This window comes from Meriones unguiculatus, chromosome 1, assembly GCF_030254825.1.
Source record: "Meriones unguiculatus strain TT.TT164.6M chromosome 1, Bangor_MerUng_6.1, whole genome shotgun sequence".
Lineage (NCBI taxonomy): Eukaryota > Metazoa > Chordata > Mammalia > Rodentia > Muridae > Meriones > Meriones unguiculatus.
Window position 1 is genome coordinate 73236930 of NC_083349.1, and position 11653 is coordinate 73248582.

The 11653-nt window shown below is 56.7% G+C and overlaps 1 protein-coding gene across 1 annotated transcript; it reads left to right on the forward strand.

Moving 5' to 3' along the window:
- Positions 1-508: 508 nt before the first annotated feature.
- Positions 509-11653, forward strand: Kcnk18 (potassium two pore domain channel subfamily K member 18). The gene is made up of 3 exons (XM_021643410.2): positions 509-764; positions 3078-3206; positions 10631-11653. The coding sequence occupies exons 1-3, from the start codon at positions 509-511 to the stop codon at positions 11425-11427; spliced, it is 1182 nt and encodes a 393-aa protein (XP_021499085.1). The 3' UTR covers positions 11428-11653.

Genomic DNA, 11653 nt, shown 5'->3' on the forward strand with positions numbered 1-11653 from the left:
CCAGGCCAGTGGGAGAGCCATGGGGTTCCAGCGCTTTTGCGCCCCTGTGGCTGCACTGGTTCCTTTTCTCGGTGTCCAGGGTTCTGGGCGTGCCAGGGCGAGAGGTGTGCCAACAGCGTTCGGAACGGACAGTCGTCGGACTAAGAACAGGGCGCAGATCTGGGACCTGGAAGCTGCAGCTGCAGTTTCAGAACAGGAAAGGAGAGCAAAGTACAGAACAGTCAGCGTGAGGCCCTCCCAAAGCCCCCGCCAGCAACTCTGGCGCTGCTCAGGTGGATCAATAGCAATTTGGGGCTCCAGGGCTCCGGTAGGGGCGCCGGCAGGGGCGCCATCCCAGTTGTTCGCTGGTTCCGGAGGCTTTCCCGGTCCTCTGGGAAGCAGGCACCATCCACTTAGGCCTGGAGCCCGGCCATTCTCCGGCCACTCCCCCCTTCCTCCGGCTGGCCCCGGGCTGGATGCTGCAGCCTCGCGCACATCCCTCCTGTCCTTCCTGAGCTGCTCTGAGAGGATGGAGGCTGAGGAGCCACCTGAGGCCAGGGGATGCTGCCCCAAGGCCCGGGGCAAGGCCAGGGGTTGTTGCCCCGAGGCCCTGGGCAAGCTTCTGCCCGGCCTCTGCTTCCTCTGCTGCCTGGTGACCTACGCGCTGGCAGGCGCTGCTCTCTTCTCTGCCGTCGAGGGCCGCCCTGACCCAGCAGCAGAGGAGAACCCCGAGCTGAAGACGTTCCTGGACAAGCTCTGCAGCATCCTGAAGTGCAACAGGACAGGTGGGTGCCGAGGAGAGGTCGCCACCTTGCCGCTACTGTGGCTGTGGGCAGCCTGCCGGCCACCTCCTCCCTCCTGAGAGAATTTAGGCAAACGGGTCTCCCTTCTCTGCTCTGGGCAGTGGGAAGATGAGCAGAGGCCCTCCCATGGGTGCAGTGAGGAAAGTAAGAGCCATAAGCAGGTGCTCTTAAGGGCTCCCAGCAGCCCCACCCAGCCCCCAGGGCTTAGGGGAGGGCTGTGGTGGACCTGTGGGGGTGGGTTATGGGCTGGGAATGGCCCAGGCAGGCTATTGTTTTAGCTTAGTGAGTGTGATCTATGCCAGCAGAGCCCTTGCTGGTCTTGCAGAGAAAAGGGGACCCATGCTCTGAGACCTGCCAATCATAAGGACCCTTTTAAAGTAGAGATGGGAGGCATGAGGCTTCTGCGAGGCAGCAGACACTCAACAGGAACCCTTGCTGCCTGCCATTTGTGTTCCGTCCCTTGGTTTGGACCCGCAAAGGATTAATCAACAGAGTAAGAGAGGACAAGAGACGAAAGATAGAGACAACAGAACAGGAGAAAATAAAGGATAAATGAATAAATCGCCTCTGACAAGCAAGGTAAGAGTGTTTGAGAGCCTGCCTCCCTCTGCACGTGGCCCTATATGGCCCCTCTGTGCTGCTGGGGACACGGTTTGGGAGCAGGCCTTGTCAGCGGGAGCTGAGTGGAGCTGGTCCAGGAGGTGGAGTCCGGCTCTGGGCAGGTGCCTCCTCTTGCATCTTCAGCATAGACAGCTCGTCAGTGGCTGGGGCTGCTCAAGGTGCTGCCGGGACACGGGGCTGCTGTAAGAACCCCACCCAGGAGCCCATCCAGGGCTCCTGCACCAGCCCTCACTAGCTGCATCCAGGGAATCTGTCACAAGTCCTCATCTCCAAGCCCTCCCCGGATCAACCAGGCTCTCCAGGGCCAGGCTGAAGCCTTGCTTCTAAGGGCATCCTGGACGAACAGCCGCAAGTGAGCAGTCAGGGAGCACTGGAGAGCCAAGGGTGGATATGTTAGTAAAATGCCACCACACCTTTTCCACTCACTCCTCCCAGGTCCCCGTGCCCTGGGTAAGAATAGTCTCCCTTTTTATAGATTAGAAACAGGCCCTGGAAGGGTACAAAACTTTTGAGGTTCTTATAGCAGGAAAACAAGGCAGGAATTCTGTTCTAGGCAGCTGCACCCCAGACTCTGAGCTTCTTACCAACAGGCCACACTGCTTTGCAAATGGGGAAACTGAGGCTCAGAAAGAAGTGTTTCTTCTAGAGCTATATAGTCAAGGTGAGTCTTGATGCCAGAGTCTGGATTCCAAGGCCAGTGCCATTCAATTCCAATGAGTGACTTCCCCTGTGGTCCAGGCTCTCTGCCATCCTCTTAGCCCAGGGACCAAGGCTTCCTATCCAGCCCCAGGCTGGAGCTGGTAGCTTAGTGTGCTCACAAAGCCCACAGGAGCCAGCGCCCTGCTTCTCACCGCTGCCTGACTTGCTGAAAGCCCTTTGCTTCCCATTTAGAATTCCACAAGAGAGACGGCTGAGGCTTTCATTCCTCTTTAAAATGAATACAGAAGCCTGGATATAGCGGCGCCTGCCTATAATCTGAGGGCCCAGCAGCAAAGACGGGAGAACTGGTGCAGTCTGAGTCCAGCCTGTCCATGTAGCCAGTGCTAGGCTGAAACCAAGGGTGTGCAGCAAGGCCCCATCTCACGGCATGAAACCCAAGACCCAAACAATAACAAAACCAACAAAGTGAAACATGGAAGAAATGGTTTGGACAGTAAGAACTCCTTCAAAGGGCAGAGGCTGCAGCTCAGCAGAGCACTTACCTAGGAAGGATAAGGCCTGCATTCCATTCCCAGCACCACACAGGGAGCCTCAACAGCCCCATGCCTGTAATCCCGACAGCAGGGAGACGGAGTCATGAAGATCAGAATCTCAGGTTTGTCTTTGGTTATTATAGCATTGGAGATCAGAAGGAAGGAAGGAGGGAAGGAAGGAAGGGAGGCAGGAAGAAGGAAGGAAGAAAGGAAGGAAGGAAGAAGGAGGGAAGGAGGAGAGCAAGAAGGAAGGAAGGAGGAAGGAATCCCCAGGGCTGCTGAGCTCAGGTCACACCAGCCCCTGTGGGCCTATTAGACGTCTCAGTCTCCACTGGCACAAGCCACTGGCTCTAAGCTGTGGAAGCATTTTCCAGGAGGGCTTCGACCTCCAGGCTGCAGTGTTGCCGGGGTGGCGGGGGTGGGTGGGGCTGTGGCTGGCCTGGGGCCTCTCACTGGGCAGGCCTGTCTGGTTTCTCTGCAGTGGTGGAAGGCAGGAAGAAGGACCTGTGTGAGCATCTGCAGCAGATGAAGCCCCAGTGGTTCCGGGCGCCCGAGGACTGGTCCTTTCTGAGTGCTCTGTTCTTCTGCTGTACCGTGTTCAGCACAGTGGGTGAGTGCAGGCGGGGGATACCCGCGGGCAGGCGTGCTGAGACATGCAAGCAGTGCTCTGCCTACCTCCGCAGCTCTTCCCGGGCCGGGGTGGAGGGGTTCAGCAGCAAGAAGGGCTGCCACTGGCCCATAGGCCCCAGGGGTGGGGGGCAGATCAAAAGACAGCATGCTTCCTTCTTCAGGTGGGTGCAGCCCCATGGCTGGACAAGGTGCCAGTGAGCAAAGCACAGGCCAAATTGTAGTCCTTCCCACCCCTGACTGCTCAGGTGTGAAGCAGTTGGATGCCTGGGCCAGCTGGGAACAGAGCAGGCAGGGATCTGTGCATGACAGTGATGTGCTCAGAAGGTCCGGAAAGCACAGAAAGGGGCATCAGCATCAGCCTTGGGTTGGAGCTGTTCTAAAGGCCTCTGAGGGGCTGGAGTTCCTGGGTGGGAAGGCAAAAAGGTGGGGGAGGAGGAGGGATATTCCAGATCCCACATAGTGCAGTCAAAGGCCTGAGAACAAGACACATGTCTGGGATTCTACAGAGGTTATGTCAGGAGTGAAGAAATATGAGAGGAAGAGAGAGTGGGGGAAGGAGAGCAGGAGAGAGATGGGGAAGGAGAGAGGGGAAGAGAAGAGGGGGAGGAAGAGGGAAAGGGAGGGGGAGAGAGATGGGGAGGGAGAGAGAAGGAGAGGAGGGAAGAGGGGAGGGGAAGAGAGAGAGCGGAACAAGGACAACAAACTTCCAGCAGGGAAATACTGGGTGACTCAGCCTCCCAGAGACCCCTGCAGCTTCAGCACAGGTGTACCAGGACGGACCGTGGCCACAGGAAGCTTCCTGTAAAGCCCAGAGGGGCAATGATGTCAACCTGAGTTAGGACAGCAGCTGTGAGATTGGAGGGGGGCAGGGAGGGCAGCCTGGAGGAAGATCTGGGACCTGCATGGAGACCCAGGCTGGCACTGGGGTTCTAGGCTTCTGTGGATGCGCAGGCTGGACAGAGAGGTGCTGGGTGAGGGTCAGGGCCACAAATGGGGATGTCCAGAATGCCGAGAAAGTGGGCTTGGGCTGGAGCTGGCCAGCGGGTAAAGACTCATGGCATCCAGGGCTCAGGTGCCTCGCTGGGAATGGCCAGAGCTACAGAGGGGGTTATGTGTGGCATCAGGAGGAGAGAAGCAGAGGCCAGAGCACCAGGGTCTGAATGCTGTAGAGTGCCTTCCCAGGCTGCAAAGGCTGTTAGGCAATTCAGGCCATGTCTGGTGCTCACATAGGCCCAGGAGTGGGGCGCAGTGAGCCCCACATTTTGAGCCCAGAGGGGTAATGTCAGGCAGTGAGTGGAATTGGTGCCCACAAGTGGACCTTAAGACTTAGCCTTGTCCTGTTCCTGCAAAGTGAGGCTGTGGGTCTGTGAGGCTCAGGAAGCTGCTTGGGCAGCAGGGTCGCTCTGATTCCTGAGCCTCCCTGTGGAAGCCTAGAGCACATGGTGGCCCCAGGAAGGGCAGGATCCCCGGAGAGGACAAAGCTGGCCACATCTGTCCTTATACTTGACATCCACAGGGTAAAAAGAGCTTCCTCACGAGAAACAGTCATCCAGAGGGGTTTCCCTTTAGAGTCAGGGAGGTCTGCGGCTTGGGGAAGGACTGCCTCTCTGCTAGCAAGAGATTGCCCATTTAAAGATGGCTGCGAGCACCCTCAAAGCACACTCTCTCTTCTTGGGGCCACAAGGAGGCCAGGACCCTGTGTGGCAAAGGACACAGGAGCTGGGACGTGAACACGGTCGTCCTCTGTCACACCTCTTTCTTCCTGTTGTCTCACAAATGCATAATTGCAATTAAGATGTCCTAGTTCCTCTGGTGTGTGTGTGTGTGTGTGTGTGTGTGTGTGTGTGTGTGTGTGTGTGTTCAAGCCTACAGCTTGCTCAGGTGAGGCAAGTATCCATCACTCGCTCCACCGAAGCCCTAACTTTTTCATGCATATAGTTCTTCTCATGCCCTAAACAGACAGGTGTGGCTAGCATTTCTGTCCTCCAGACAGAGATACTGAGGCTCAGTCACACACTCATGTACTCTTGAGCCCACTGCCTCTGTCTCTGCATGCCACCTGTGCCTCCAAGACAGCAACAGGCTGGGTGTCCTCTCCGGAAGCCTGTCTGATGGCAGAGAGTGACAGCAGGAAAGCTGGGACTCAGTGGCGCCCCACTGAAGAGCACACACCAGGAGCAGCAGGGAATGCAGATGGGTGCACTCTGGACTGTGCAGAGGAGGGAGGGCTTCCGTGTGGATGTGACTTGTGAGTTGAAGTGTGACAGAGCAAAGGGAAGGAGCTTCCAGGCAAGAGAAATGACCCCGTTAGAGCCCAACCTCAGTGGCCCCTTTAGGGAGCCATCCCCTAGGAACAAAATCTGGGAAGCTTTCTGTAGAACTGGCCTCCAAGGTCACGGGGAGACTTGGACTCTGTGTCCCAGCCAGCTCCGAGAGGGCTTCAGCAACGAGGGCATGTTCCAGGCTAGCCCACCTCCATCTGGCAATGCAGCCGACAGGCCTGCTGGGAAGGCCAAGCCAGGAGCCCTCACTCTCATCAGGAGCATGGCCCCTGCTCAGTCCCTGCCCCTCCTGGCCAGCCAGAGGCCTAGGGTCCTTGTCCCTAAGAAGAGCAGGCTCCCATCCTCGGAGGGCCAGGCCCACAGGAGCCACAAACATGCTCTTGAGTTCTGCCCCGAGACACCAGCATGGCAGACTGCAGCGTCCCGCTGTGGGTTTTGGAGCCTCCAGGACTCAGAGCTGGGCAACCTCTGAAGAGATGCTGCCCTCTGAGCTGAGCTCAGAGCTTGGGTCCATGGCTCCCCCAGCCCACACCAGACTTACCTCTAGGGCGCTTGGAAGGGTGGGCTGCAACCGTATGTGTCAGCAGCAGCCACAGCCCTGTAGGCAGCTGCCTGACCACCGGACTCAACCCATGGGAGTCGATGCAAGATGGTCATCCCGCTGCCCCACCACACACACCAGGACAAGGCAGGCGGGGGTACAGTTCAGGACAGATGTACAGCCCCCATGGCGCTGGCGCTGAATATCAACCCTTTTCACCTGTGTGGTCCTCCTGCCTGGGGGCCTCCCAGCAGCCCACGAAGTCAGGAGGGGCCCAAGAGGAGACTCAAGCCTGGACTGGCCAGGGGGCACTGTACAGGGACCACACACCCCAGGAACCGCTTCAGAGGGTTAGGGCAACCTTAGTGCCAGAGAACAAAGGCCACACACCCCTTGGGGAGTGAGTGGGGGGCTCCAAGGACAGGTGTACATAAGTGGTTAGAACTAGGTGCTTCAAGGGTGCTTGATTCGCATTAAACAGCTTCTACCATGGGAACAGGAACTCAGTATAACTATTCTATAGGGGAGGGGAGGGGAGAGCTAGCAGGGAGCTGTGTCAAAGGCCATGTATCAAGTGTGGTTAGAGTCTGTCTAGCGACACTCTCCAGATGAGGTCAGGCAGAGAGCAGGAGGCCCTGCTGGGGAGAGGGAGTCCTGAAGCTCATCTGGACTGCAACCTCGGACATCAGGGTCCTCCAACAACCCGCTTGCTCAGTGGGTCCCAGGAGGCCCACACAGCCCGCTTTTCTTCCAGACATAAGCCACGAAATTAGGAAAGAGACTGTCCTCTTTCCTTCCTGGCTTCTCTATAACCGGCAGAAATCTTGTCCCAGAAGCCTCCCATTTACCGCCTTCCCTCTCCCCAGTGGCCTTAGCCAGAGATGGACTCACTGGGTGACCAATGGATCTACTCCTAAGTGGGTGAGGGCAGTTCAAGAAGAACCAGGGGAGCAGCCATTCCCGGGGACCTCAGCATGGTCCTCACGTAGTCTACCCACTCACGCCTCACGGCTGCACGAGAGCTTGGGTAGCCATGGGTACTTCAGAACCAGTCTTGGTTACTTGACTGGAGACAGGCAGAGTGGTAATGTGGGTAATGGGTAGAAAGCATAGAAACACAGCCACACACTCAAGGACCAAGTGATTCTTTTAGTTCTCACAGCGGCCGCAGGAGCGAGGACTGCAGACTCCAGATGGCCAGGGCAACAGGGCGGCGACCACCCCCTCTGTTAGCTACTTGTGTGGCTGTGACAAAATATCGAGAAAAGCAATGCAGGATTAGAGGCAGAAGGTGCCCTCTACCCAGGGACCCGCTGTGGCAGCAGGAGCCGAGGCAGCGGTGTATGGGGCAGGAGGTAGAGAGCAAGGGAGCTGCGCTCAGCTTGCTTCCTGCTCCGGCCACACAGGCTGCAGCTTCCCTCCTCGGAAGCTTCCCTCCTCACCACATGCCCCAAGCTGAGTCCAGGGACCAGTGTGAAGGAGCAGCCTTGAGTAGGATGCCGGGGAGAAGCTGGGCGGCAAGAACTCAGGCCACCCCCACCCCGCCAAGAACGTAGATCTCCTGGTGGCCCCCACGGCCACTGTAACTGAGTAATTCACTGTAGGGAGCATGTCTGTCCTCCTGGTGGACACAGGAGCGTGGCTCATCAGCCACCACCCACAAAGCTCACCAAGACCATCTCCAGACATTCCAGATGAGGTTTGCTGAGAGTCATGACCTCAGCCACTGGTCAAGGAGTGTTGGACCCACGGAGTCCACACAACTGAGGAGGTCGTGAGGAATGCAAATTAGTGTTCAGATCCATCAAGCATGGCGTCTGCAATGTCTTAGCCCAGTGGTTCTCAGCCTTCTTAACTCTGGGACCCTTTAGTACAGTTCCTCAGGTTGTGGAGACCCCAACCATAAAATTATTTTTATTGCTACTTCATAACTATGACTTTGCTACTGTTATGAATCATAATGTAAAATGTGTTTTCCGATGACCTTAGGCGACCTCTATGAAACGGTCTTTCTGCCCCCAAAGGGGTCACAACCCACAGGCTGAGAACCACTGCTCTTAAGTGGTCAGTCCTCTAGAACTACCTTTGAGTAACCTGGAATTTCTCCTCCTCTGTGTCCACCTCCCGAGCTGTGACTACAGGCTTGTGCCACCATGTTGATGAGGTGGGAATATTTACTCCTGCTAGCAGTCCGCCAAGCAGCCGCCTCTCTGCCCCCTCTGGGGCACTGACATTGGGGACATCATCCACAAGGCCCAGCTGCACACCCCCTCCCTACCTCTCACAAGCCCTGTGAGCCCGCCCCTGCCCTAGCAGAACCCAAGACCAGGCACCTGCCCACGGGAGCCCAGGCCTCAGTCACTGGTGAAGCTGAAATGCATTGGCTTGGTTTAAATCTCTGGAAAGCCCAAACCACTCCACACTGTAGGAGTCAGTTAGGAAAGCTCGTGCCCAAAAGTCCCTGGAGGAAGATGGTGGGTACGTCAGCCCTGCCTCTCTGACTCACCCGGAAGACTGAGTGTGCTGGGAAAGTAACACCTGGTAGGTGAGAGGCTGCTCAGCCCTCCCTTGGCTCGGCCCCTGCAATCAGGAAGGGCAAGACTTGGGCTATTGAAACCTACAGGCTAAGTGCTGTGGAGTGATTGTATCAGAATAACAAATGCATCGTAGGAAGCGATGGTTTTCCACTCTGCCTTTCAGCGTTCGGGAATTGGTGCAGAGTCTGTTCCCTCTGTGGAGTGGTATGCCCTTGGAGACCTGCCTCTGGGGTTTTTTCCAGAGCGCAGCAGATCTTCTGGGCTGTAAACACACCTCACTCAGAGGGTCCTAGGAAGCCCACCGAGAGCATGTTCCCAGGCAAGGCCTGGGAGAAAGGCTCAGGCTCAGGCTCTTGTGTGATGCTACATGGCCCAGGTCACCAGCCTTATCTCCTCATTGTCCATTAACTCGGCAGTAATGGAGATTGCCAGAAGTTCTGCTGTGCAGGGGTTTGACTCTAAAAAGCACTTTACAGATTGTGCAAGCGGTATCAGATCTGGCTCTTTGAAATAACTTTAACTCCAAGCTCTGACCCTGGCGGCCGTGCTTGGGAGCCTGTCGCCACCTCTCTGAGATGCATGAGACCAGAAGGCTTCTGCCCCACTGGAAATGAGGTGCTTCTTGTGTGGGGGCTCGCTCACAGCCCTCGAACCCCAAAGCACTGTGGGCTCCGTGGGGCCTACGCAAAGCTTGGGCACAGGAGTCTGCGCTGATGCTCTAGGCTCAGCTGGTTTTGAATTTCCTATCCTCCTGCCTCAGCCACCCAAGTAGTGGGAGTCCCAGGCCCTGCTCCAGTACCTTGGGGATTAAGGGCTGCCCTTTGCTTCTGCACCCAAGGAAATCGAGGAAGCAGTTGATGAGGCCCCTCGGGCCAGGTCACAGAGCTCACGGACCACAGTGGGGCAGCCAGTTCATGGTCTCTGCCACATCACTTCCTGTCCTCTGTGTTCTGAGAGGGAACTCACTCAAAATTCAGCCTATTGGAGAGGATTCAGAGGTGCTGGCTCTGTGTTCCAATCCCAGCACCCCTCTTACACTCCGAGGCACCCCTTCTTTCTTTAAGTCCTTAGACTCTTCCTCTCCCCAGCTTCACCTCACTACCCTCCCTCTGATCCATGTCTGGCAGCCACACTGGCTGTCCCAGTCATGGTTCCATTGCTGCCAGGAGGCACCACGATCAAGGCAGCTCTAGAAGCATAGATTTAGGGTTGCTTACAGTTTCAGAGGGTCAGCCCATATCATCAGTGCTGTCAGACAGAAGATGCTGATGCCCCAAGTAGCTGTGAGGTCTGCAAGGGGAGCCCAGGCAGAAGGGGGGGGGAGAGGGAAGGGAGGGAGGGAGAGAGAGAGAGAGAGAGAGAGAGAGAGAGAGAGAGAGAGGGAGGACTGGCCCTCTGACCCTGATGCTTCTGAAACCTGAAAGTCCAGCCCCAGTGCCACACCTCCTCCACCTGGGCCAGGACTCCTAGCGCCCTGACCCTCTGGCTGTAACTTGCCCTCTCCCTGCTTTTCCCTGCAGTACATACTGCAGTCCGCATCTTTGGCATGTAATGTGTGTTATAAAAACAAACACACCAAGAAGTCCAGACACCCCAAGGACCAGGGCAGCTCTTAGAAGCCAGCACTTGGGGCAGGATGAAAAACCAAGTGGGAGTGAGGGCCTCACACCTCCAGGTGAGTGGAGCCCAGCCTCTGGGGACACACCCCAACAGCCACAATAAAACAAGGGCAGCTCTTCATCTCCAGAGAGCCCCCGTCAAAGCTTTCCTTCTGGTTCTGAGCACCCCCCATCTGTCTGCCAGACACAGGGCGACGCCCTGAGATTAGTGTTTATTCATTCACGTATCTTCAGCACCAGGGACTGAAATCACAGCGTTAGGCATGCGAGGCACAGGCTTTACCCTGGAGGTGTCACCTAACTCAGGCTGATTACTTTCACTGTGTAAAGTTTCATGTTCGGGAGAAGAAACAGCAAGTCTCTTTTGCGCCGATGGGGGATGGTGGGAGATTGACACCAACACCAGGCTCTGCCTTGTTTCCCAGGTTATGGCCACATGTACCCTGTCACCAGGCTTGGCAAGATCCTGTGCATGCTCTATGCCCTCTTTGGAATCCCTTTGATGTTCCTGGTCCTCACAGACATAGGGGACATCCTGGCCACCATCTTATCCAAGGCTTACAGTAGGTTACAAATGCTCCTGTGCCTCCGCCATGCTGTCTCCAGGAGGTGCTCCCGCCTGCTGTGCCGGAAGCAGCCGGACAGCAAAGCCCTGGACGGAGCCATCCCTCGGATTGTCATAGATGTCGGTGCGGAGGAGCTCCCAGACCCCCAGCCCAGCAGGCAGCCTGCGTCTCCAACCTGCAGCGTGAGGCTGCTGGAGAGATTGGCTGCGGAGAAACACAGCGTGCTACAACCACCCATGCAGCCTCTGGAGAGGAGCAACTCATGCCCCGAGCTGGTGCTGGGGCGGCTGTCCTGTTCCATCCTTAGCAACCTGGACGAAGTGGGCCAGCAGGTAGAGAGGCTGGACGTCCCTCTCCCGGTCATCGCCCTGGTCATCCTGGCCTACATCTCCTGTGCAGCTGCCATCCTCCCCTTCTGGGAGACGGAGCTGGGCTTCGAGGACGCTTTCTATTTCTGCTTTGTCACGCTGACCACCATTGGGTTTGGGGACGTCATGCTGGCTCACCCTCATTTCTTCCTCTTCTTCTCCATCTACATCATCATCGGCATGGAGATCCTGTTCATTGCCTTCAGGCTGATGCAGAACAGGCTCCTGCGGACCTACAAAGCCCTAATGCTGTTTTTCTGCCAGAGGGAAGTTTCACTGCCTTGCTAAGAAGAGAGAGGTCTGGTGTCTGGGTGACAGTTGCAGGCCCTGCAGGCTCCCCTCCTTGTTTTTGTAGGTACAGTTAGAGCCTGGGGTGTGGTCATGTACCGTTTGGGCTATCAAGGCTTGAGGGACAATACCTGGCTGAGGACTGAGCTCAGCATCAGGGCTCTTCAGCCACACTGTTCTGTAGGGGAAGAGGAAAAGCTTTCTCCACTGTTCCCAGCCCAGTCGC